We start from the raw sequence: 23,575 nt of genomic DNA, 5'->3' as shown, positions 1-23,575 counted from the left end.
GATGTACCGTGTGTATCTCGTTGCTGGAGAGTCATGGTTCCCTTGATAAGGACCCCCATCCCGCACCCACGACTCGCAGCATGGCTAGTTGCGCGTTATTCATTTCGTGTAAGCATTGCCTCATAATTGGATGGTAGGTTCCGGACTATTATTGTAATATTGGAACGTAGGAGTTATGCCGGCTGAGGATGCTTGCGAAGTACATATTTGGTCGGCCGACGGCCGTAATCAAATCGACAATCCCAAATTCGGTCAGGTCTGGTATAATATGTTTCTCATTGATTCATACACCTGAAAGTATCAATGGACGCTCTCTTTAAAGCCCCTATAACCGATTCTAACCACAGCTCCATGTCATGCCAAACGAAAAAAAAGCCAAGCAAGAGCCAAAATCATTCAGCTTCGAATCAATTAGGATATTATGCTGAGTTCAAAACTTCCAAGTCAAAAAGGTATACTGTATAACGACATAATCTCCTTTGCCCTGGAGGCTGAGGGGGGGAATTATTAAAAGAAATTCTATCGCACGACAAAAGACGCCAGCGCTCATGCGTTTTCGGATTGAAGTGTCGACTGATTTATGCACGTTAGCAGTGATACGCATTTTCCAGAGTATCGGCGAGGAACGTACCACCAACCAGTCCATACCCTCATTGAGGCCTTTGCCGTCAATGGCAGAGCAGGCCACGATGCTCCAGTTCCTATCTCGCAGTTCACCAAGCTTCAGGGCCTCTGAAATCTCCCCGGCGCCTTTTGCACCGGGTTGATCCTGCTTGTTGGCGAAGACTAGGAGGGCTGCCTCGCGGAGTTCCTCCTCGTTTAACATGGCCGCGAGTTCATCGGCGGCCGTCCCGAGCCGTTCGACGTCTGTAGAGTCGATCACGAAAACGACGGCTGCGGTGTTGGCGTAGTAACACCGCCAGTACGGGCGGATAGATGTTTGCCCTCCGAGATCCTAGAGGCCCAGAATTGTATTAGTCTACACTAGATGGTTTAGAGATCCTAGGCAGCCGTTACAGATACGTACCCAGACGTTGAAATTCAGATTCCTGTATGTCACAGATTCTACGTTGAACCCAATAGTGGGTATCGTAGTCACAACTTCACCGATCTATCCGTAAACCGTGGCGTTAGGACATGATATCCAGGAATATGCGCGGGCCCCTTGGTAGACAAACGGACCTTTAATCTGTAGAGCAGAGTTGTCTTGCCAGCATTGTCCTGTGCAAAGATAATGTCTGAGTCTCTGTTTCCAACATCTTGCATTTTAGAATGGGATAGAAACATACTAGGCCGAGAATCAGGATCCTAATTTCTTTCTTTGCCCATAGCAAGGACCATAGCCGGGAAAGTGAGCCACCCATGGCTGTGTTCGCAGGCGTTGGAAGTGGCAACTCTTTAGCGGGAGTAGTTCTTCGAGCCGATCGGATGACGCTTGGTCGTCGTCCTCGCAAGTAAACGGCAGTAGCGGGGACGTAAAGCTGAGCTGAATGAGCTGTATTATACACGCGTAATGTTGTGGTTTGGCAGTAGCAGGAGGGCGCTTTGTGTTGGGGAGATGAATCAATTTCAACCAAACCCCAGAACTTCCAGAGTAACTTGCGAATGAACTGAGTTGAACCAGAGGAGGGAGCTGACTAAATCCGTAGGGGCGGCTGCTCAGTCCTGGTCCAAGCTTCAGGGCCTCCGTCACGACGCCGCCAGAGACTTGACTCCTGAAACATTGGGACAAGGATTAGACTGTAGATTTATCACATGTATAGCTGGCTAGATGGGTTATAATTTACCGTCGTGAACAAGTACTCCAAGTGTAAAGTGTAACCATCGACTCTGTACAATCCTTTCGACACGCTAGACTGTTTAGAGTGACTCGCCTTCACCTGCCAAGTGCCGGAGAGTATGGAGCAAGACCAGACTTTGTCTTCTGGCTGCAAGCAACGCTCTTTCTCTGTTCCCGCCTCCTCGTCCCTAAAAGCTCCTCTCTTCCGTCATCCTCAACCTTCCCTCCAACTTGCCCTCCTTCGACCCCAATCTGGATTGTCCCACCAAGCTCGCAACCCCTTGGCAATCTCGGCCAAACCTGGTCTGGTCTCCGCCGCGATTGAACGAAAGTTGAACCTCCTGCCCGAGCTAGGAGCTGCACACAATGGTGGGAAAGAAGTCTGGGAAGGCTCTCCTTCGGGATGAGGGTAAGTGCCATGAAGCTAGTCTCTGTATAATACTGCATTACATACCCTAACGTCGCACATCAGGCCTTGAAAGGACGGATAACAACATGGATCTATCGAGCTGGCCTCAGATTCCCGCGATTAATCAGAAAAATTATTACACGTTCGTCTTCCAATTTCCCTAAGTTCAATGCTGGCCTCCTTGATGAAGAATCGCTGACCTGGCCTTTCTTGCCCGCAATGTAGTGACTACCTAAAACGAGACGATCAGTACCTAGCATTCAGGCTTCAGAATGAGGAGGCTCGGAATCGAATGGCGAAAAACGCCAAAGACCGCGACCGCGCTCTCGCGATGTCCAAGGCCAACGATCTAGCAATACCGGATGCAGAAACCGAGGTGGATGGTGATACCAACATGGATGATGCCGAGGAGGCCGCCTCGGAAGCGGTAGGTTCGAAGGTTGTAGTCGTCCATGTCGGCAGCCAGAATCTGCGTATCGGGCTATCTAGCGATGCGCTGCCGAAAACCATTCCGATGGTTATAGCGCGCAAGTCAGCAACGAGCGAATCTGAAGACCATGAGGAACCCCGCCCGAAGAGGTTGAAGCTGGATGATGGCTCTGACTTGGAGCCGGAGAAGAAGTTTGGCCCTGAGGTACGTATTAATTCTTGGAAATGCGCTAACAATCACATCGACGTGAAGCTTCTAATCTCTTTATAGTTCTCTTCGCAATATACTACTATGATGGCGGAGCTCAAAACACATATGCGGCAAAACAAGCGCCGGACGCTGCCGAATTCTAAGGAGATGGTAATCAACTATAACCGACGGACAGTCCCGGAGACCATTTCAGAACACAATGATCCGATGCGGGTTGAGTGGACGGAAATACCGGATCCGGCGCCTGAATATATCGTGGGACAACCTGCGCTGAGGATACCTGACGAGTCGAAGCCGCGTTACAAACTCTACTGGCCGATGAAGTATGGCTGGTGCAATGAGCAGGACTACGACAACAAGAGACTCCTATTCTTGGACATTTCCATCATCCTTGAGGACGCTATCAAGACCCAGGTGGGTCTTACAAGCAAGAAAGATTGGCCGCAGTACTCATGCGTCTTTGTGATTCCTGACCTCTTTGAAAAATCATACGTCACCCAAATCCTCGAGATGCTTATGAGAGAATTCTCATTCGCTCGTGTTTGCTTCATACAAGAGAGCCTTGCCGCTACCTTTGGTGCCGGGTTTACCTCGGCCTGCGTTGTGGATGTTGGTGCGCAAAAGACATCAATCTGCTGCGTCGAGGAGGGCATGTGCATCGAGAACTCGCGGGTGAATCTGAAATACGGTGGATCGGATGTGACCGAGCTCTTCGTTAAGATGATGCTGTATGATCATTTTCCCTATGAAGAAATCAACTTATGGCGCAGGTATGACTTCCTGTTGGCCGAAGAGTTGAAGAAAAATGTTTGCACCATGAATGAGGCCAGTGTCTCGGTACAGGTATTTGATTTCCATCTTCGGGTAGCTGGCCAAGACACCCGCAAGTATACCTTCAAAGCATATGACGAGGTGCATCTTGCTCCTATGAGCTTCTTCCAGCCCGAGTTATTCGATAACTCGAAGAAACTCGATCGACGAAGAAAGCTGATTGGGCGCTCTGTCGATATCTATGATAACCAGCCGAATGACCCAACTTCCGCAGCCCAGTCGGAGATCCTAACCGCGCTTGCTCCCGCATCTCCCAATGGTCAAGCCAACGGCGAGTCTCAGACGAATGGCTTGGACGTGCAGGCTACGCCTAGCCGCTCGCAGCAATTGAGTGCATTGAGTCGCGTGCAGGAGCTGGATGCCACACCCCGATCGTCTGTTGCCGGCTCCCCGGCGCCAGAAGGCACTCCGCAGGCAGGGGGGGCTACACCTGCGCCTGGAGGGCAGGGTCCAAGCATGTCTAACGCTCGCGCACCTACCGTTGCCGAGCGTGATGATATCCTCCCGTCCTTCCCTTTGGATAGCGCAATCCTTACCTCAATCATGCATGCTGCTCGTTCGGATGAGCGCAAGATGCGAGATTTCCTCGGCGGAATCATGGTGGTTGGTGGAGGGAGCTTGGTGAGCGGATTCCATCTATTCCTCGAGGAGAAGCTCCAAGTTCTGCAGCCTGCCTTTGCCAAAGAGATTATGATCGGTACGCCACCTAGGGATCTCGATCCACAAGTGGTTGTGTGGAAGGGCGCCAGCGTGTTCGGAAAACTGACTGGAACGAATGATAGCTGGATTAGCCAGCTAGAGTATGACCGCCTCGGGCATCGTCTTTTGGCGTACAAGTGCATGTGGGCTTATTGATTCTTCCAAGTTCTTGAGGAGTGTTGTCCTGGCTCTGGGCGGTACTTGAGTGCTAGAGAGTGTCTTGCTATGACTTGATACAGGGGAATTATGTTTTGGATACTCTGAATCTATTCATATAGTTCGACAGTATTGTCAATAATATCCTGGCAGTGAGTGTGTTCTTTTTGTAGTTTCCAGTTGTTTAAGGAGCGATTAGCTAAGCAAAAAGAACACAAGACGAGGCTTCTTCGGGTTAATATTCCTCCATCATACCGGTTCACTTTTCTGCACTAACTTTAAGAATCAGGCGGTCTGGCAGTGCAGAATGGCTCCTCTCACCCCCAGTAAGTTTGCGCACTCCGTTCAACTCCTTGTTCAGAACAGCTTTCATAACTCTTTTGTCTCTTGTTCTAGCTCTTGAACCGGTCGATTCCAGCGCCGCGAACACGAGCGCTCCACTTGTACCGGACTTCGAAATCCCTTCAATTGCGCTTCCTGCTCAGGGTATGTCTGCCCTGAAACTAGCTCTGCAGTTCAAGTATACTGGTAGGCTAACAATGTATTGAACAGTCTGCACTCCGCCTTCCTCTCAGATCCCCGAAGTACTCGATATTTCTAAAGGGCCCGACGTTGGCATGTCGAAATCAAAAGATGGCAGCTCCTCTGGGGGCTTTCACCAGGAGTACATAGCTTCCCTGCGCTATCGAAATGATCTCCCTCCTCCCGACATGCCTCCGAAGTTCCTTGATATCCCTCATGAGGGCCTGGAAAGATTTCTTACCCCGGGGTTTGCGTCCAATCTTGCACGCCGTGAAGAACTCAACATCGATGTGGATGCCGAAGGGGGTATGCCGATTGACTTGGTGGGTATCCCAGGTCTGCACCTGGGTGATGAGAGTGGTATGTACAAGATTCGGCGAAATTCTTGCAAATGAGTTATTCACATACGTTATCTGGCCTTAGCTATCATGGCGCCCGAAAATCCAGACCCAATTGACCCGGCCGACCTTCCACTTCTCTTGACACTCGAGCAGCTCAAAAATCCAGCACCCAAGAACGCCAATGTCAGCTTCCTTCGTCGCACACAATACATCTCAGCCGGCATTCGCGCACCTGATGGTCCGAAGGTCACACCTATTCGGACAAAGTCACGTCCTCTCGATAAAAAATCTCAGGATGATCCTACATACATTAAGAAGTACATTCTTAAGGGATTTGATATTGCATATCCTAACAGCAAACACGTCGGGGATGACACAGCTAGTCAGATCAAAGGTCTCCCGCCTACAAAGCTTGAAATGGACGCGTGGGCTCATCCTGTCCACCCAGACAATCCGAAGTTGAAGCCTGTTGGTTTTTTCCCGCTTATTCCTGACCTACAAGGATTCCCGGACCCTGGAGGATTCGTCCAGTTTAAGTTTGACAAGGCGCCGGTCCAGGGCTCCGGCGGGAAGCGAGACGAGCGTATGGATGTTGCGATCTTGCTTCCCTCGGCCCCCGAGGAACGTGTTTCCCAAGACCACGCTACCAAAGCTGCCTTGCATAAGTCGAACCCCAGTTTGTATCCGGACCCGGGCCCTGTTCCATACGACTATGATTTGTTCCTACCTGAGAAAAAGGACTCAGTGAAGGATATCCGCACAAGCTTGCATCTAACAAACCCTGACCGCGATAGCGAAGACCTCTACACCCACGAGGGAGCAGATGACGCGAAATTCCATCGCTACGACCGCTCACGCACATATGCCACCAGCTCCCAGACGCTTCAGAATGACCAGAAACAAAGGGATATTGCAGTTACCCTGTATGATCCTGCAGAAGTGAAAGATAGCCATACCCCACACGCACAGAAAGCTGCCTTCTACTATCCAATTATTGGCAAGACACGCTTGAAGCCTGAGCGGTCCCGTACCATCGCTCAGGCCGGTCTCGCCCCTACGCGACCAACATCCAAGGAAGACCAAGTTGACCAAATGCAAGTGGTGGTTCGTGATCCGGAAGAGGCGGAGGTCTACAAACGGTCTCTTTACAGGGCAGCGATCGACCCCAAGTTCGCCAAAACGATGCCTCCTCCGCCTGAGCCCATGGAGGAGCCGCAGTCCCAGCTATCTGAACAGGCACTTGAGGAAAGTACGGACTTGCAACCCAAAGTGGATGAAGATGATGCTGATAGGATGAGCGATGAATGAATACATTGTCATGCCATCTTTCGTCATTGTGTTCCTGATACCCTCTGTCCTTCTACTGTCTCTCACCATACTATGGGACAAGCTCTTTGGGCTGTGATCTTTTGGCATCCTCGGGCCCCCCAATCTCTTTGGTCAACCTGTTTCAAATCTTCTTTTTCACTTGCCCGTTTGGCGTCAGGCAGCAAAGACAGGCGTTTTTTGTTTTGTTCAAGTAGCATTCTGGGGAATTGGTGCTGAGCGATATTTTCCTCCAATCTTCTTCTACCTGTACTTGGTTTTCTAGTTACGATGGTTCAGAAACTGAACATAGCTGAAATGCATACGAAAGTCAATAACCGCGTGGCTGCATCACCCTCCGCATCACCCTCCCATTCTTCTGCCTGCGTCAAGTTATTCTGCCCGTTCTGTCCGCTGACCGCCCTCCGCATATGCAGGCGGAAAAAAAGAAACCCTCCGGCGCCGGAGGAGATTCTCGGAATAACTACAGTGCATAATCGTTGACTCCACGCCATTTCTTCAAGGAATTGATCTCAGTGGCTCCCGGTCTCTTGATTTTACCTATTCAAGAAGGTAAATTGCTGACAATTGACCGTTTTTGTTTACCCGGTTGACCTTAATTCCGAGGTGAGTGTTTCTGCTGATTCCTTGCGCGAGTCGTGGAGAGCGGCATTGTCAACTGCTTGTCTCTATAAGAATGTTTTAATTATTATCAATATAGCATTATTTATCATTGATTTTGGGCTAATACCATCCATTTAGGCCTACCGAGTCCTCACTCGACGCCGAATCGACACAGCCTAATGCGCTCCCTTTGAGCGTTTGTATCTATCTCCATATATGGTAGAATCACGAGGGGAAAGAAGATAGGAAGTATCAATGGCTACGGGCTCCGTTAGGAGGATTACATTTTCAGGAATTCCCCGCATCTGCCAATCACCTCGGCAATCTCCGATTCCAAGATGCGGTCGGTTCGCGAAACGTCAAAGCGTACGCTATGCCTCTGATGTGGCCGCGGCAGGCGGGAAGGCAACTGCAGCGACTGAGACGGCGAAAGAGGCGCCCAAAAAAGCGGGAAGAGGACTCCGAAGGACAGTCCTGGGGACGTCGCTGGTACTGACGCTTTTGGTTGGGTATGTGTATGGGACAGACACGCGGGCTAGTATTCATCGATATGGTGTTGTGCCGCTGATTAGGGCACTGTATCCTGATGCCGAGGATGCGCATCATCTCGGGGTTGATGCGCTTAAGACGCTATACAAGTATGGCTTGCATCCACGGGAGCGCGGGGATCAGGATGGAGGCGGTTCTTTGGCTACTGAGGTAGGTTACGGCATATTCGAGAAGTTCCTGGCTCTGTAGGGTCCGTGATGCTCACGGTGCCAAATAGGTATTTGGATACACACTCTCGAACCCTATTGGGATTTCGGGAGGGCTTGATAAGCATGCTGAGATCCCTGATCCGCTCTTCGCCATCGGGCCGGCTATCGTGGAGGTTGGCGGCACCACTCCTTTACCGCAGGACGGTAACCCCCGGCCTCGCGTCTTCCGACTGCCTTCTCAGAAAGCTATGATCAACCGATATGGCCTGAATTCGAAGGGTGCGGATCATATGGCAGCTATCCTAGAGAAGAGGGTCCAGGATTATGCCTACGCGAACGGCTTCGGGTTACATGAGCTAGCTGAGAAGCGTGTTTTGGATGGCGAAGCTGGAGTGCCCCCAGGCAGTCTTCAAGCCGGGAAGCTTCTTGCTGTTCAAGTGGCCAAAAATAAGGCCACGCCAGATAATGACATCGAGGCGGTCAAGCGGGACTACGTGTATTGTGTGGATCGTCTTGCGAAATACGCCGATATCCTTGTCGTGAATGTATCGAGTCCCAACACACCTGGTCTCCGTGACCTCCAAGCGTCCGCCCCGCTCACAGCTATTCTCAAAGCCGTTGTCGGAGCCGCAAAGAGCGTTGATCGCAGGACTAAGCCGTACGTGATGGTCAAGGTTAGCCCGGATGAGGACTCAGAGCAGCAAGTTTCTGGCATCTGCGATGCTGTCTGGGACTCTGGCGTTGATGGAGTGATTGTCGGAAATACGACGAACCGCCGCCCGGACCCTCTACCGAAAGGTTACACCCTGCCGTCCAAAGAACGGGCGACTTTGAAAGAGACCGGCGGTTACTCTGGCCCACAGCTATTCGACCGGACGGTAGCCCTCGTAGCTCGCTACCGGACAATGTTGGATGACGCACGGAATGCATCGGAAAACACCGGAACCGCCAAGGAATTAGCAGCCACCACTACACACGCCGAGCCTGGCTTGGAAAACGTTCCACCTGCGGAAGGGCCAAGTATCCTCCCACGCAAGGTCATCTTCGCTTCTGGAGGTATTACCAACGGGAAGCAGGCTCGAGACGTGCTGAATGCAGGGGCCTCTGTCGCCATGATGTACACCGGGGTGGTGTATAGCGGAATTGGCACAGTTACCCGTGTCAAACGGGAACTGCGAGAGGAAGGGCGGTAAGCCTCGAGTATCAGGTTGTAAATGAAAGGATTTTGTTGTAAATAGACTCGACTCAATGGGTTTACCTGGAGAATGATTTGCCGAACGTTGCATCTGAATTGACGCTTTTAGGGTGCTTTCAACCCTGCCAAGAGGCTGGGGGAGCTGAAAGATATGCTGGTAGCTTTCTGCCAGTGGCACTCTGCGTATTCACAGGGAAATTGCATGAATTGCTGCTATCACGGTCTGCACAGCATCTGCACAGCTGCGCATGGTAAGCTCCATGAGGTCACCATGAGGTCATCATGCATCGTGGCTTGCATAGATCAAAGCCACACCTATCAATCCCAGCCATAATGAGGGAATGAAAAGGAAGAAAAATAGGATCAGGTCATCGCATTAAGGTCTATTCAAGTTGGTTGATTTCCGTCGAATGCTGTGAGGTATAATCCGTCCGTTGTATCCCTCTATAGATGTTTTGTATGCGCTGAATACCCAAGGATTAGATAAATTGATTTCGATGGCTGGCTTTGATTCTTCAGGCCAAAGTCTCCTCAACTTCGCGAACGACCTTCCGCACACCTTCAATTTCATGTGCAAATCGGCCAAGGAACATGCCATCGACAGCCTTTCCCAGACCACCGGGGCCCCACAGACCAGGGCCAGCGCTTCCCCCATACAGGATGCGGACATCGCCGGGTCGCTGGCCTATCAGTGCACGAAGACCCCCCACCACTGCAGAGATGTGGTCAACGCCTGCGGGTTTAGGTTTCCCAATCGCCCACACAGGTTCATATGCAAAGATCACGGGTGCATCGGCGGGAATCGCATTCAGCACAGCACGTATTTGTACTTCACACTCACTGACTGCAAGTCCAACAGCCTGGGAGGCTACCGGGCCTGGAGTACTAACTTCTCCGATGCATACTAGAGGCACCATTCCTTGCGCAGAAGTTGCAGCAGCCTTGCGGGCGGTATGTTCGTCTGTCTCACCGAAGATCGAACGGCGTTCAGCGTGACCTAACTCGACGATAGCGACGCCCATGGAGCGGAGAGCAAGCGGCGAAACTTCGCCAGTGTAGGCGCCGAGAGACTCCCAGAAGCAGTCTTGAGCTCCCAGAAGGAACGGGGCGGGGAGTGTTGGAGATTCGTCTCTGGGTAGAGTGGATGCGTATTCCTTGATCATTTCCGCACAGGGATAGATTGTGAGAAAGTCGGGGATCAAAGCTAGGAGGAGCTTAGATCGGTTTTCCGGTCGAACTATGTCATTCTTGGGGTCGAGCAGAGCACGACAGTATTCGAGTGTTCGTGAAGGCTCGAAATACATCTTCAGAGAGATGAGGAGTAAATTCCTGGGCAGGATCGGGTAGGCCTGCTTTGTGGTTGCAGCCATGATTGCGCGGTATATTGTCAATTGCTCGCTCTCAGATCGAAGTTCGCCCGCGCTGGTCCTTTCCCCCGTTTGTTGCCGAGCGGGACTAGATAAGGAATGCTCCAGTGGAGTTGAGACGGTGACGACAGCGCGAGAAGACGGAAATGAATCGAACAGGGCTCTCGGAATTCTCAAAGGAAAGCCTGCCGATCGCTGTACCGCAGTGCGTCAACGAGCGACCCATCTCTGGCCACAGGCAATCTCATTGGAGACTTGAAATCCATGCTTTGGGAGGAAGGGATGGAGACGAATTCGGTGAACTTACCCAGCGAAAAAGACAGGCACAGCGATGGTCCCACGGAGGTGCATCCACTCATCCAATGAGGCTGGCCACCCGGTCAGTTGTGCTCCGCTGTATTAATGACAGTCTGGAGAAGGCGATCCGGGCGATCCAGTTGCGGAGGGAGGGGGAAAAAGATGGGGTTGAGTGGCGGGAATCCAGAGGCTCTCTTTCCAGGGGTATCTGAGGGTATTTCAATGTTTGCACGAAGAGGTCGGGAAGGTCTATAAGAAGTCATGAGACTGCAGAAATCGGAGCCAGTGGGGGCTCGCCTGATGAATCTGGTATCCCGCTGCAAGAGCCCTGGAGTCCGCCATGGGCGGCGCGGGGAATCGGGGACAGCTCAAAGGAGCCTGCCGTGGAGACGGAGCAGCGGTGTAAACGGGAGGAAAGATTACCGATACTCGGGCACGCGCCGGGAGAGGTTTCGGTCTCGGCCGGTAAAATACGGAGCCCACTTCATGCCGACCTCGGACTTCATCCGGCCACCAATGGGAACCGTCAAATAGCCAAGAGCGGGGCAGTCCAAATGCGGCAGGTGGGGGTCTGCGAACATCGACCGGAATCGGCAAGCGCACTTTTAAGTTCTGGGGCCAATGATGAGGACTCCAAGAGGCCAAGGGCAGTGGCACTGGATTCGTGTGAATCGATCGAGAGAAGGAGAATAAGAGCTATAGTTCTGGAGGAATGGCGACGGCAGTCTTTGCCAATCTTGAAGAGGATCAAAATTTTAGAGAATAAACATCTCAGCTGCGGCCTTTACGTCATCTATAGATGGCGAAGCCGCGAGGCATAGTCGAAAGTGCGTTTGGTTCCTTCGTAGTCGATCGAGCAAAGCGGAAGAGCGCTAGGCCGCACCCTGAGAGCAAAACAGAGGCTCTTGGTGCCAATGAGCGCGCTGTCCTGTCAAAGAATGTCGAAACAAGCTCCACACGTGCCAGGGTCGGCGAAGGATGGAAGGTGGTGGCGCGATTAATCGGACTGTCTGACAAGCTGCCCTGGTTCCTAAAAACTCCGAGTCCCTGATGTGACCTCAACGGCGCATCAAATATTCAGGAATGACTGAAACCGGCTTGAAGGCGAATTTGTCCTGTCGAGGTGGATAACTCATGTGGAGAGGCCTCCCAGAACAATGGCAATGAGTTCTGGGTCCCCAGGGAACGAAACCCCTTGAATCATTCAGAAAGAGAGCAAGAAGAACCACATGCATTGCGTATCAGGTTTGGTTCAAGGTATGACGCCACCGTGGAGACCATCAATGTATCGCATGCATTGAGAGAGTCGAGAGACCCTCCAGCAGGGGTTGCAGGTGGAGCAAAGAGTCGCGTCGACAGAGCTCATCAAATTCGATCCTTGGATCCAGAGTGGCACGGCACGACCACCACAGCCAAACGGCGAGTCCACTTGGGAAGCCTGGGGATGAGGAATGGGAGGCAAATCGACAAGTGTTGACAGGAGGAGCGGGCAAGAGGTCAAGTTATAAAAGGCCCCTCAATTCCCACTTTCTCCCCCATCTTCCATTCTCCCCTTTTCTATCCACCAGCTCCTCCACTGTTGAGACCCATTGATCATCACTTGATACTCTCTTGACGTCCATCTATCCCATCTATTTTCAGGCAACCATCACTATGTCTCAGAACCTCCGCATCGTCTTTGCCGCCGACGAGGCTGGCCAACCCTACAAGGAGACCCTCAAGGGGCTCCTCGAGAAGAACCCCAATGTCAGTGAGGTTCTCGACGTTGGCGTCAACTCGACTTCCGACAAGACCGCCTACCCTCACCCCGCTGTCGAGGGTGCCAAACTCATTGCTGAGGGCAAGGCTGACCGTGGCCTCTTCGTCTGCGGTACCGGCCTGGGTGTCGCCATCTCCGCCAACAAGGTCCCTGGCATCCGTGCCGTCACTGCCCACGACTCCTTCTCCGTCGAGCGCGCCATCCTCAGCAACGACGCTCAGGTGCTGTGCTTCGGCCAGCGCGTCATCGGCCTTGAGCTCGCCAAGCGCCTTGCCAGCGAGTGGGTGACATACAAGTTCGACCCCAACAGTTCCTCCGCCCCCAAGGTCCAGGCCATCAAGGACTACGAGGCCAAGTTTGCTGCTACTACTCAGTAGATGTGAGTTTTGGCCACCTGAAGACGGCTGTGGCGGGGAACCCCCCACCGAAGCGCACCTCACGATCGGACCGGGACCGAGACGACTCTATGCCACTGGTGACTCGATCTCCTTTCCAAAATATATCAACTGTGCTCGTGACACCCTGACAGACTGAACGAGATCTGTTAACTCGTGGGGGAAGAGCTGGAGCGACTCCTGACTTCCCCTCTTGTATTTTTTTTTTTCTTCTCTGAGCGACCATCCAGGTGGATTTGGGTTTACATTACAACGAGTCACGATACCACAGTGGGCATGATGAATTTGGCAGGCCAAATGCTGTCTTGTCTTTTATCCTTCATATACTGCTTTTAAAGATAGAGTTAGAATAACATCAACTGTCTTTGATCTGATGAATCTGCTCCTTATTTACTGCTTTGAGTAATTCAAATCTGCATAATTTGTGCTGAGTCATGTAGATTCTGCGGGGATCGATCACCTTCGATTTCCAGCACTCACCTCTGCTGACACCAAATTCCTTAAGGAGGACGATCCGTCTTGGAACAATGGAAGATAGAACAAATTCTCTTCCATTTCGCCTCAATTGCATGGGCACAGACGCACCTTCCCTGTTCCGCCTTGTCCCTTTCTCTTCAGGAGCTGGCCCAACAAAGAGCACTTGAACAAAGGCGCGGTGCTAGCCTTGGCGGCGTTTGCCTCGTCCTGGTTTTGGGCTGCGAGATGAGAGTGTGATATCCCATTTGCTCCAATTCGACCGCATTCTCTGATCTTCCTCTGTCGATGTTGCATCGTGACTCTTGTTCCACGCACTCCGGGGTATACCAACTCTGTGTTGTTCGCAGCGCGCAGTGGATCGATAATTAAGCCCCACCACTTGGCCGGAAATCGGTCGAACAACTTGTTGGAATCTGGCAGTTTCTGACCCTCTCAAAGAGTAATTCCGGTGTGGCCCGTTCCCTGTCTTCGCTTCTGCGCATCCAGCCACAATGTCATTCGAGCTGAAGGAAAGGGGAAACCACCTCTACAAGGACGGCGACTACAATGGTGCGGAGGAGCTTTACTCGCAAGCGTGAGTTCTCAGCAGGCGGAAGGATTCCGATAGGGGACTAAGAAGCTATGGCACAGGATTCTTAAAAATCCCCGCGAGCCCACGTTTTTCACAAATCGCGCCCTCACTCGTACTAAGCTCGAAAAATGGGCCGGTGTCGAGCAGGATGCGCGCATGGCGATCGAACTCTACGGACAGAAGTCTCCTCATAGCTTGAAGAGCCGCTGGTACCTCGCACAGGCACTTCTCGGCCTGCAACGCCCTCAGGAAGCGTACGAGATTGCTATCGACGCATACCGGGCTAGCTTGGCGGCGAAGAATTCCCAGACCGAAAATTTGTCCAAGATCGTTCTACGCGCAAAGCAGGCGATATGGGCTGCTAAGGAGACTGCACGGCTGCGCGAGATGAACCTGACACTGGCGACGGTGGAGCAGCTGGTCGAGGCGGATCTTAAACGTGCATTAGATGATCTGCAGGGTCAGCTGGATAAGGGAGAGATCGGAGAGACTGGGTTCCTGGAGGATCAGAAGGCTCTACGTGAGGATGCTGAGCGCAATATTCAGAACGTGCGGGAAGCTTTTCGTATTGCGTCAAATGGAGAAATTCGAGAGCGGGTAAGTTGTATCAACTCCGTTGTGTACTACTTGGCGTTGATCATTGACGGCAACAGGTTGTCCCGGACTATCTCGTTGACGGAATCACCTTTGAGATCATGCATGACCCGGTCATCGTACCGTCTGGCACCAGCTTCGATCGCATCGGGATAGTCAAGTATGTCGAGCAATCTGGCGTGGACCCGATCACGCGCACCCCGATGACCGTTAATGACCTAAGACCAAACTATGCCTTGAAAGCGGCGTGCGAGGACTTTTTGACTAAAAACGGCTGGGCTGTGGATTGGTAAATTCTCTGTATCTTGCTCCATATTGGGTTCTTTTCTGGCGTGTATTCGATACTCACTCTGTTTGGTGCATTTTGCATTGCTGGCGTTGGTGGGATCGAAGTTGCAGGTCACGTCAAGCTTTGAACAGCTTGCTTCAGCGAACACTTACTCTCGACCATATGCAGGATATCTTTAAAGAGATATAATAAGAAGCGTTAATACCACTGCCCGAATTAAGTAGATGCGAGACTACGAACTCAATAAACTCCCCAACAAGATTTGACATCCAAACCTACCCCACCAAAACAACCCCCCACCACTGCCCATCCCTCGTCATCCCAAACCCGCCCCTCCCAGACACTCACACTCACCACAACAGTCCCCAAAACTCGATCAACTTATCCAGGTCAAAGTAACATACCACACGCCCCCCCAAAAAATGGCCGTCGAATCTTTCTTCACCGCGCTCGCCGCCTCTTCATCCGCCGGAAAGATCAACGCGGATGCCCTGGGGGCGGCCGTCCAGGCTGTTCTCGCCGGAGACGACGACGCCACTGTTGCCGACGCCGAGCAGACCGCTGCCTTGAAGGCTGGGTTTGAGTATGCGACGGAGTTGGTCAAGACCCTTGTTACGGATCCGGCGAATGATGATAAGTTGAAGGTACCTATCTACCTACTACCCTTTCCCCTTCTTCTCGACCTTGGGTGAGGATGAGGGGGAGAGTTAAAGGGAAGGGGGATGATGATATGTGCTTCGAGCAGAAGGCTGACGTATCTTGATTATCTTAGCTGTATGCCTACTTCAAGCGTGCAAGGGACGAGCAGCCTGCGGAGCCGTCTTTCTACCAGCTCGAGGTGCGTTTATGCCGTTCTACACAGAAGCTGAACTACGTTATGTTGCGTTTGGAGTTAAAAAGCGTAGACTAACTGTGCGGAACTCAACAGAGCAAGTACAAGTACAACGCCTGGAAGGAGATCAGCCACATTAGCCAGCAGAGGGCCCAGGCGCTGTACATCGAGAAGGTTAGCTCTCTCGTCGACTCCATCGGAACCAAGTAGGTTTGGTATACGGATCGGAAGACCGAAGGCAGGATAGAAGCGGGATTTGGATAGGGCGATTACTTGAAGTGGTATACAAATAGGGTAGTTGATGATGAAATGAAGCTATGCTATGCTATGCTATGCCTGTACGGCGAGTTTGCGTGTTGTTTCTATGGGTCTATTCAGCAACGCCAACGGAGGATTCGGCCTAACCTTCCCAGGTCTGTCCGAGCCAGTCAGGCTGCGAGTGAGGCATCGTTGCGCACCAGGGAATATCCTGTGCACTGTACGGCGTTAAAGGTAGATCATAGGGCATGCGAAATCCTACTCGAACCTCTGAGTTCGCTTCATCCCCAGAAATATCTTGAGAAGGATGCGGATCATCCTGCTTGAAACACGGCACCATGATTACCGACTGCGACTGCTCTTTCGCGACAAACAGCTCCGGCCAGACCAAGACACCAATCTCCCAGCTGCAAATGCGCACTTCTCCGCCCTGGTTGGCGGCTGCTCCCCACGCCTGCGTTGAGAGATTCGCCGAGGTGACAAGGGCCCAGTCAATCATGTCCATGCGCTGGGCGTCTGTAAAGCGTATATAGGTTTTAATGTGTGGGGCTGCGCGCCGGCGACCGGCATCCTTATTGTCCGGGGGAAGTTGGCCTGCAACGTCTCCCGCCCAGTGGTGTAAATATGGTCGTAGATATTGGAGCTGCTTCTGTTGGGCAGAGCTTTGTAGCTTCATATGAATCGATCCACCAGAGCTGTATCCATTTAGTGACCGCCGGATCTCCTCGGCCGTTGGAAAGATGATGGAGTACCGCGGACGTTGCTTCGCCAATGCCGGTGCATTTGAAGTGAGGGTGTTGAAGAAGATCTCTTTTAGCCATTTGTCTGTCTGTCCTAGAGACGCGATGGAGGACATCTGTATTTGGCAGGTGTCAGCATACGCAGTGAAAGTAGACTTAGCAGGGCACCAGACTTGCGCTACGGTATGCGGCGTTGCATTGCTTTCACGCAATGGAACGTTCCGTAAAGCATCCTTAAGGGCCGGCCATCCCCAAAGTGTCTTCCCATCTCCATTACTCGAACCCTCAATCTTCTGTTTAGAGGGTACGCTCGCAATTAGGGCAGCCTTAACAGCACTGAAATCATACTTGGCAAGCTGCTCAACCAACGGTCCGGTCTTCTTCACACCGTACTCCTTGAGATATGCAAGCATATCCCGCTTGAATCTTGACCCGGATCCCCAAGCTGTAGACTTGCTTTCTTCACGACCATCCGTACATAGAGGTATGAGAGGAGACCGCCAGACAGCTTGACACATATTCGCCCAGTCTCCCGCGATCATATTCGCGGTATGAATGATAACCCTGATCCAGTCAACTTTAGTAGACCCCAAGACAAAGTACGGAACGCCTACTGAGCAAAATCATCATGCCTTAGCAAAACCATCATCTTAGAATGATGGGTCCCAAACGGCTCTGGCATATACGCCACAATGGGTTCAACATTCGGATACCGCGAACAAGCTTCCTGGATGAATTCGTCGCCATTAGCCATGCGCCCTTACTCTCCAACCACGCGGCCCCGCACCAGACTTGAAAACAAATACTAGCTCACATCAATCCTAACCCGGTTGTCCGACTCCCTTTTCCACGAGCCATGTACGACCTTCACACGCACTAGACTCCTCACATCCTCGTCAAACTGCCTCATAAGAAAGTCCACATCAAATAGGTAATTGAACTGCCAGCATTCGCGGATCATAGGATCACCCAGAATATCCGACAATTGGACCGTGTCGACATTATTTTCGGAGGAGGATCCGAAGTCTTTGATGCGCGTTAGTTGGATGGGTGACGAGATTGTTCGGGCACAGGGTCTTGTTTCTCCTTTCTCCTCGCGTGGGTGCGGGGAAATGGCGTCGGTGGTTCGGCGAAGGCGTGATGGGGGAGGGGTTATGGAGCGGTGCAGGGAGGCTATAGCGGGAGTTGGAGGTCGCTGGAAAGATTCAAGGGAATGGTTTAATGATAATTTGGGGCGTTTTGTTGGACGATCTGCGTGTGCGTCCATTGTTGTTGGGGTTGGAGGAGAAGCAGAATTGTTGGCGGAAAGATTCGAGAGGTAGTCGGGGGCCCCTGCGGAGAAACAATGGTGGACGACACGATGAAAACGGGTGGTTAAAACTCATAGAGCCTCCATATATTGGACTTTGTAATCTAATTTACAGTCTATAGTAATGCAACTAATTATGATTATTACCAGAGGAACCGCTGAATCTTCCCCGGCTCCTGCGGCCATTCGAACCCGCCATGAAGGAAAAGAGCCCCGGTAAGCACATTGACAAACAAGAACCAGACCGTCTCCAGGAACAAGGGGAAATTCATCGCAATTCGTGCCTCGAGGTCCTTCTTGTCATCGACCCTTTGACGGTAGACTACCGGTGTAGGGGACGGTGGCAGATGCAACCTCCACATCACCCAAGGAATGATTAGATATCGCGGCTCTACCAGCGGCGCTGTGATGAGAGAGAGGGATGTCGCAGTCAACCATACAATGACGAAGCTCACGCGAGAAGTATCGTACTGAAGTCGTTGGCGTCGAAAGATGTGCTCCTGAAGCTCGGCCCAAGCTTCGGGTGAGATAGGGTCCGACGACGCAGTGGGCGCGGCCGTCTTAGATACTCTTTGCCTCCGCTCCATCTTCTTTTGTTGCCCTTTTTGAGCAGGTTTCTGTGATGGAGATGGCTTGGCTGGTGGCTGGTCCCCGGCCACTAAAGGTCCCCTAGGCGGGGCAGTGACGGGCGAGAATCCCATCGTGGAGATGACCATCCACGCACCGATGAAGTAGACAACAGTAGCGGCATACCTTGTTAAGGGGTGGGAGCGGAGAAGAATTCGAAAAACGTAAAAGACGTAGTGCCGGTTATCGGCGAGGGTAAACGGGTGGACGATAGTGTTAAAATGTACCACTGCTATCATGACCGGGAGGACAATCAAAGCTGTTAAAAGGGTCGGGGTTTGTCTTCGGGAGGCCGGGAAGCCTTGTTGGAGGAATTTAGGGACCATAAACTTCGGAAGAAGAATATTGGCCATCGGAGCTAACAGGAGAGGCCAGGAGAAGAATAGGAAGTACGGCCATATGTAGAGCATCTGAGCCATATGCACACTGGCAGTGTGAAACTCCTTGTGTCCTATGCAACAGTTAATACAGGCCGCAAGTACCGAGATTGCGACTGAAGTACCTAGGACAACGCTCCCATTCCATAGCACAAACGTTCCGAAGGCAGCCAGAATGAACACGTAGGGCACCAGGGAGGTAATAACAGATTTTAGGTTGTTAAACGCAACAAATGACAAGGAGATAGCGGTCTTGACGTAGTCTGCACCCAGAATTAGCTTGGCATCCAGTCAACGACAAGCAACTTACCTGAGATCGAAGCATCCAAAACCATAGGATCATACAACTCGTTCTTCGAGCTAGCCCGCACAATATCAGTTATTTCAGCCGATTCACAAGTTTTCGTCGCCCGCCGGAGTTTTCGAACAACATGCAAGCCGCCAAAGAAAACGGACACCCAGAAGACATTGGTCTGTCTGAAAGCTAGCGCGGCCACTCCAAGGCCAACGAACACGGCGGTCTCGAGCACCGCCAAACGCGGCTGTGACTGACGATTGAGATCCCAGTTGTAGGCTTCAACAACGACCAGCAGAGCCAGGATATCAGTGTAGTACAAACCGGCAAAGAAGAACAACGGCGGGAATAGACACATATTCAGCACAGTGTGGCTGAGCCAAGCTCCAGAAGGTCGAGTATTCCGCTGTTTCCGCAAGGTATCGAGAGCAGTCTGCAGTCGCAATGGGAGGAGGACAGCCGCAGCTGCGGCGTTCGTTGCGCGGAGAGCTGGGGGATCAAGCTCCGTGGGAGAACCCCGTAGGAGTAGAATGAGCGCGCAAACCACATAGGAAAAAAGGTACAGGCCAGGAGGGGTTGTGATTTTTGGATCCCAATGCGTCCAACGATGCGCCCAGTATGCCTGGGCTTGCGGGATATGGAATGCTTCATCTAGATATGGCTGGGGAACGACCGAGTTGACTCGGGTCATCCACACAGGAATCAGCAGCAACCCGAATGGCACAGCATAGCGGGCGGCTAGAGCCAGACCCGATCGCGGTCGGGCATTCATGATAGCATCAATTGGCCATGGAAGGATGGCCTATCGAAGTTCACCGAGGAAGAAAGAAAATACTTTTGAGGCCCGAGAGGTTTCACAGTAGACTAGCTGCAAACAGAACAAACTTTGACGACATTTCAAGACACGCACATAGTTATCCTCTCTGCAGCAACGCATATCAGTCCAGGAGGGAGAATTTCACCATGGGTTACTGATATAGGATACAGTACGCCCTTCTGATCTGAACTCCTGTCTTTGATCTGAGTCCATCCTGACGGGTCCATGGCCTTCCCCCTCCAGCGGGGCATCACGCCGCCGGAGATCTCCTTCTTGGCCGAGATGGAGATGGTCACAATCGTGCCTCGTCAGCGATTAGAGGGCCTCGAGCTTTTAGGAGTAAGCTAACTAGACCCGCCCGCATCAATTCTGGACTAACAGCAATCCACCCCAGGGTCCAGTCGAACCGCTCGTCCCTCCCCGCCGAACAACAGTTCCTCTGTGGCTCGCCTCCCTCCTCAAGCGTCAGCGTCGCGCGAACATTCTCCCTCCTCCATGGCTTCATCCAGAATCTCTCTCCCTTATACTCGACATCGAAACCCAACATCAGGACTACCAGCACGCCTTCTCCCCTCCCCCGCCGCTCCCCGGCCAACCACGCCTTCGAGACCGCGGACGAAAACCCAATGCGCGGCCGCGATATACACCCGAAGGGCAACGGTACTATCCTACGCCACCATTCTTACCGCAGAACGTTGCGCAGGATCAATCTTTCGACAATGGCGAGCCGCCAACGTTACCGTTTCACTGGCTGGAGGTAGGGACCATGCTGCTAGATGTGGCGAGTGACGATGTAGTGGATCCGGATCAAACACGAAGGCTGCTGAAGGAGCTGAGGGAGGTCCGTTCGGCAAAAATCCGTTCTGGTGTGGATGTATTAGACGTTGCAGCTGTGGCGGGGGGTGGTGTTGCCCTGACTGGAGTTGGGGCTATGGAAATTGGGGAAGGGAGAGGGTTCATCGGTGGAGTTGTTGATGGGCTCAGGTAGGTGAACGGTGGAAGAGCATTCAATACCAGAGAGGACCCTGCTAACGCGCCAAATCAGACGGATTGGAGCGTCGAAAGAACAGGCTCGCCGGGAACAACTAGCAGCAGCAGCAAATGGTGAATACGACGCCACACAGGATTATGACGACGACATGGAGTTTTGAGACGGCTTTCTGGAGTTACGGCAAAAGGACACAGGCGGTAACACCTTCGCCTACCGATGTATTCAGTTGTATATATACCCAATCTTTCCCCGTTGTAAACGCAGATCATTTGATTCAACCTAACACCGTGAGCATGCGACGCTTTGCTGTAGAGTCCAAAGATGGGAGGTCCGGTATGGATGTACAGAATAAAGATAACACGCGAAGAATAAAAAGCAGAGAGATGGAGGGGAAGGGGCCTCTTCTTCAATTAAAAACACCCTGGTTGGGGCCAGACGATACCAAGCCGACAGCCGCCAGCTGCTCAATGAAATAGGATTGAGTGGAAGTAGTCGAAAGCCACGTTAGAAACACGCTTGAGAGATGAAAATATCCGCCAGTTTATTGCCGTTATTGAGCGTCTCCCCGCTCTTTCTGCATCATCCTCCTCCGCGCTGCCAGAATCATATCATCCCTCCGTTTTTGCAGAAGACGCTGTCGTTCCTCCTTACTCTGAGCCCAGCCGCCGGATGAGGACCGAATAGCGGGTTCGGCTCCGGTGTCGTCGACAATCTTTGCAGCAAGGTTATACCTCGTGATCAGGTCTTGACCATCAGACTTAGACGGAGGGGCAGGTTGAGTGGGTACACCAGTCGGAGGGATAGCAATCAAAGGCTGGAAAGAGGGAGGAGGCTAGATTTCCACAATCCACTGTATCAGCATAAAACATCCAAAAGCAAAGCACGCGACCAGCCATCGCCCAACTAGTCGACGCAGCCAACGCAGCTGTTCATGATAAACCAGAAAAAGAAAAGCATACCGTATCCAAACCGCGGCCCGTCAGAATCCTCTCAGTTGTCGCCGCAACATTTCCCCCATTCCGCTGAAGATCCCACATGATATCGCGCGTACTCAACTGCGGGAACATCTGGGATATTTGTTCGACCTGTGCCGGATCAACGACGTTCCCTCGAGCACGACCTCGCGAGCCAGGCGTGCCGCTGTCGCCATCACGCTTGAAGAACCATCGGATGACGAAGAATGAGAAAACAGCGAGGGTGAGCAGTGAGGGGATGTTGAGGGACGGTTCGTCGTCGGTCATTCTGTCGGCCGGCAAGTATGCGATGGTAATCGGCGAATCCAAAAGCGAGATGCGAAAAAGGGTAAAATCGAATTTATTCTTGCCCGCGTTTCTTCCGATTACAGATAGTGATCTCGGTGTAAGGCTTCGCTCGAGGTGAGACGGTCGATGACACTGGGCGGAGGAGCTGGCACGGATGTCGGCTGTTGCCGCATGCACCCTGGGGCGGTAATGCTGGGCGCCGATGGCGAACACCCGAGAGGAGTGAAAAGGAAAGGGTGAGGTGACAGATAGCCTAAAACAATACCGGAGAAGAGATCAGGACGAGGGTGGGAAGAGGGATGGGAGGCAAAAGTGTCAGAGAGCGGAGGATGATGATGGCGATGGCGAACGAGCGGTCGGGGCGGAAGAAACGGCTAGATATATATACTTGTCGTATGCTTCGCCAACATCCATCGACATCTCATTATCCGTAATAGATCATCAAGCTAACAGTAGACAAGGTCGCAATGCTAACTCAGAGCATTCATATACACTATTCCCAAAATCAAACACCTTCATCTAGCCCAAATGCCACCATGAACCGCCCCCGTGCTATGAGATTCCATTGCCCAGCCCAAAATCAGCGAAAATCAATAAGAAAAAGCAAGCAACTGCGAAACTGAGGGGATCACCTCATATCGGCCGGCGTGAGAGCCTGGACGACACTGGTGCCTTCGCTGAACCTTGTCCTGAAGATGCGGTTGGCGTTCTGGAACATGCCGTCTTTCAAGGACACAACAATAAATTGTGACCCTTTGAAGCGAGTCTTGATCAGCCGTCCGATGTTCTGCGTATGGGACAGATCCAGCGCAGCATCAACTTCGTCAAGAATGTACATTGGAGCGGGCTTGAATTGCAGAAGTGCCATAATCAGTGAGAGGGCGATGAGGGACCTATGAAGTCCTGATTAGTCTGGGTCCTGAGAGAGCATCATTGCCGGGAGTATGAATTTCAACTTACCGTTGGCCACCACTGAGTTCCGTCAAGCTCTGTTTCCAGACCTTCCCCAGCGACACCTTCACTTCTAGACCATCAGTGATATCTTTGCCCTCAGGAGGATCCAATTTTGCAAAACTGCCGGGCAGAAGCTCGGAAAATATTTGCCCAAAATCGGCATT

The 23,575-nt window shown here is 52.1% G+C and overlaps 10 protein-coding genes across 10 annotated transcripts; 6 read left to right on the top strand and 4 right to left on the bottom strand.

Moving 5' to 3' along the window:
- Window positions 1–12: 12 nt before the first annotated feature.
- BJX67DRAFT_339231 (ADP-ribosylation factor family protein) lies at window positions 13–1,810 on the bottom strand. The gene is made up of 6 exons (XM_071027647.1): window positions 1,788–1,810; window positions 1,290–1,715; window positions 1,183–1,221; window positions 1,028–1,111; window positions 632–955; window positions 13–573 (listed from the first exon to the last, which is right to left on the bottom strand). The coding sequence occupies exons 2-6, from the start codon at window positions 1,362–1,364 to the stop codon at window positions 547–549; spliced, it is 549 nt and encodes a 182-aa protein (XP_070891341.1). The 5' UTR covers window positions 1,365–1,715; window positions 1,788–1,810; the 3' UTR covers window positions 13–546.
- Window positions 1,811–2,146: 336 nt separating this feature from the next.
- BJX67DRAFT_369051 (uncharacterized protein) lies at window positions 2,147–6,686 on the top strand (the record flags this gene model as incomplete). Its single annotated transcript, XM_071030707.1, has 8 exons — window positions 2,147–2,189; window positions 2,253–2,331; window positions 2,415–2,823; window positions 2,890–4,502; window positions 4,822–4,841; window positions 4,912–5,001; window positions 5,068–5,397; window positions 5,461–6,686. 8 exons carry the CDS (start codon window positions 2,147–2,149, stop codon window positions 6,684–6,686), a joined length of 3,810 nt encoding a protein of 1,269 aa, XP_070891340.1.
- Window positions 6,687–7,479: 793 nt separating this feature from the next.
- BJX67DRAFT_4721 (dihydroorotate dehydrogenase 2) lies at window positions 7,480–9,416 on the top strand. The gene is made up of 2 exons (XM_071035070.1): window positions 7,480–8,006; window positions 8,074–9,416. Exons 1-2 carry the CDS (start codon window positions 7,563–7,565, stop codon window positions 9,196–9,198), a joined length of 1,569 nt encoding a protein of 522 aa, XP_070891339.1. The 5' UTR covers window positions 7,480–7,562; the 3' UTR covers window positions 9,199–9,416.
- A 40-nt stretch (window positions 9,417–9,456) lies between these two features.
- On the bottom strand, window positions 9,457–10,903 carry BJX67DRAFT_4503 (triose-phosphate isomerase). Its single transcript, XM_071035019.1, has 2 exons — window positions 10,875–10,903; window positions 9,457–10,762 (listed from the first exon to the last, which is right to left on the bottom strand). The coding sequence occupies exon 2, from the start codon at window positions 10,568–10,570 to the stop codon at window positions 9,716–9,718; it is 855 nt and encodes a 284-aa protein (XP_070891338.1). The 5' UTR covers window positions 10,571–10,762; window positions 10,875–10,903; the 3' UTR covers window positions 9,457–9,715.
- A 1,313-nt stretch (window positions 10,904–12,216) lies between these two features.
- On the top strand, window positions 12,217–13,493 carry BJX67DRAFT_4488 (RpiB/LacA/LacB family sugar-phosphate isomerase). The gene has a single exon (XM_071035013.1). It carries the CDS (start codon window positions 12,518–12,520, stop codon window positions 12,998–13,000), a length of 483 nt encoding a protein of 160 aa, XP_070891337.1. The 5' UTR covers window positions 12,217–12,517; the 3' UTR covers window positions 13,001–13,493.
- A 295-nt stretch (window positions 13,494–13,788) lies between these two features.
- On the top strand, window positions 13,789–15,162 carry BJX67DRAFT_4461 (putative U-box domain protein). The gene is made up of 3 exons (XM_071035009.1): window positions 13,789–14,069; window positions 14,126–14,663; window positions 14,720–15,162. Exons 1-3 carry the CDS (start codon window positions 13,987–13,989, stop codon window positions 14,951–14,953), a joined length of 855 nt encoding a protein of 284 aa, XP_070891336.1. The 5' UTR covers window positions 13,789–13,986; the 3' UTR covers window positions 14,954–15,162.
- BJX67DRAFT_4545 (acyl CoA binding protein-domain-containing protein) lies at window positions 15,151–16,086 on the top strand. Its single transcript, XM_071035029.1, has 3 exons — window positions 15,151–15,593; window positions 15,722–15,787; window positions 15,878–16,086. Exons 1-3 carry the CDS (start codon window positions 15,372–15,374, stop codon window positions 15,989–15,991), a joined length of 402 nt encoding a protein of 133 aa, XP_070891335.1. The 5' UTR covers window positions 15,151–15,371; the 3' UTR covers window positions 15,992–16,086.
- A 95-nt stretch (window positions 16,087–16,181) lies between these two features.
- On the bottom strand, window positions 16,182–20,159 carry BJX67DRAFT_369046 (tyrosyl-DNA phosphodiesterase-domain-containing protein; the record flags this gene model as incomplete). Its single annotated transcript, XM_071030706.1, has 8 exons — window positions 16,182–16,895; window positions 16,953–17,343; window positions 17,394–17,506; window positions 17,594–18,030; window positions 18,134–18,183; window positions 18,236–19,166; window positions 19,218–19,355; window positions 19,403–20,159. The coding sequence occupies 8 exons, from the start codon at window positions 20,157–20,159 to the stop codon at window positions 16,182–16,184; spliced, it is 3,531 nt and encodes a 1,176-aa protein (XP_070891334.1).
- A 73-nt stretch (window positions 20,160–20,232) lies between these two features.
- Window positions 20,233–21,445, top strand: psf2 (DNA replication protein PSF2). Its single transcript, XM_071027646.1, has 3 exons — window positions 20,233–20,543; window positions 20,599–21,188; window positions 21,250–21,445. The coding sequence occupies exons 1-3, from the start codon at window positions 20,430–20,432 to the stop codon at window positions 21,353–21,355; spliced, it is 810 nt and encodes a 269-aa protein (XP_070891333.1). The 5' UTR covers window positions 20,233–20,429; the 3' UTR covers window positions 21,356–21,445.
- A 263-nt stretch (window positions 21,446–21,708) lies between these two features.
- Window positions 21,709–22,806, bottom strand: BJX67DRAFT_4369 (uncharacterized protein). Its single transcript, XM_071034998.1, has 2 exons — window positions 22,155–22,806; window positions 21,709–22,027 (listed from the first exon to the last, which is right to left on the bottom strand). Exons 1-2 carry the CDS (start codon window positions 22,434–22,436, stop codon window positions 21,746–21,748), a joined length of 564 nt encoding a protein of 187 aa, XP_070891332.1. The 5' UTR covers window positions 22,437–22,806; the 3' UTR covers window positions 21,709–21,745.
- Window positions 22,807–23,575: the final 769 nt, after the last annotated feature.

The sequence above is a fragment of the Aspergillus lucknowensis genome, assembly GCF_044049455.1.
Source record: "Aspergillus lucknowensis strain CBS 449.75 chromosome Unknown BJX67scaffold_1, whole genome shotgun sequence".
NCBI lineage: Eukaryota > Fungi > Ascomycota > Eurotiomycetes > Eurotiales > Aspergillaceae > Aspergillus > Aspergillus lucknowensis.
Note: the sequence above shows the minus strand (reverse complement) of the source record. Positions and strands in the feature narration are given on the sequence as shown.

Bases quoted from the DNA above. Each gene is read 5' to 3' on its own strand.
- BJX67DRAFT_4503 (XM_071035019.1), bottom strand. From the start codon at position 10,570: ATGGCTGCAACCACAAAGCAGGCCTACCCGATCCTGCCCAGGAATTTA.
- BJX67DRAFT_4488 (XM_071035013.1), top strand. From the start codon at position 12,518: ATGTCTCAGAACCTCCGCATCGTCTTTGCCGCCGACGAGGCTGGCCAA.
- BJX67DRAFT_4721 (XM_071035070.1), top strand. From the start codon at position 7,563: ATGGCTACGGGCTCCGTTAGGAGGATTACATTTTCAGGAATTCCCCGC. The intron at 8,007-8,073 runs GTAGGTTACGGC...GGTGCCAAATAG, and splicing joins GCGGTTCTTTGGCTACTGAG to GTATTTGGATACACACTCTC.
- BJX67DRAFT_339231 (XM_071027647.1), bottom strand. From the start codon at position 1,364: ATGGGTGGCTCACTTTCCCGGCTATGGTCCTTGCTATGGGCAAAGAAA. The intron at 1,112-1,182 runs GTCCGTTTGTCT...GTTTACGGATAG, and splicing joins CTCTGCTCTACAGATTAAAG to ATCGGTGAAGTTGTGACTAC. The intron at 956-1,027 runs GTACGTATCTGT...CTGGGCCTCTAG, and splicing joins ATCTGAATTTCAACGTCTGG to GATCTCGGAGGGCAAACATC.
- BJX67DRAFT_4461 (XM_071035009.1), top strand. From the start codon at position 13,987: ATGTCATTCGAGCTGAAGGAAAGGGGAAACCACCTCTACAAGGACGGC. The intron at 14,070-14,125 runs GTGAGTTCTCAG...GCTATGGCACAG, and splicing joins GAGGAGCTTTACTCGCAAGC to GATTCTTAAAAATCCCCGCG. The intron at 14,664-14,719 runs GTAAGTTGTATC...TGACGGCAACAG, and splicing joins ATGGAGAAATTCGAGAGCGG to GTTGTCCCGGACTATCTCGT.
- BJX67DRAFT_4545 (XM_071035029.1), top strand. From the start codon at position 15,372: ATGGCCGTCGAATCTTTCTTCACCGCGCTCGCCGCCTCTTCATCCGCC. The intron at 15,594-15,721 runs GTACCTATCTAC...TGATTATCTTAG, and splicing joins CGAATGATGATAAGTTGAAG to CTGTATGCCTACTTCAAGCG. The intron at 15,788-15,877 runs GTGCGTTTATGC...GGAACTCAACAG, and splicing joins CGTCTTTCTACCAGCTCGAG to AGCAAGTACAAGTACAACGC.
- BJX67DRAFT_4369 (XM_071034998.1), bottom strand. From the start codon at position 22,436: ATGACCGACGACGAACCGTCCCTCAACATCCCCTCACTGCTCACCCTC. The intron at 22,028-22,154 runs GTATGCTTTTCT...GTGGAAATCTAG, and splicing joins CGGGCCGCGGTTTGGATACG to CCTCCTCCCTCTTTCCAGCC.
- psf2 (XM_071027646.1), top strand. From the start codon at position 20,430: ATGGCCTTCCCCCTCCAGCGGGGCATCACGCCGCCGGAGATCTCCTTC. The intron at 20,544-20,598 runs GTAAGCTAACTA...AATCCACCCCAG, and splicing joins AGGGCCTCGAGCTTTTAGGA to GGTCCAGTCGAACCGCTCGT. The intron at 21,189-21,249 runs GTAGGTGAACGG...GCGCCAAATCAG, and splicing joins GGAGTTGTTGATGGGCTCAG to ACGGATTGGAGCGTCGAAAG.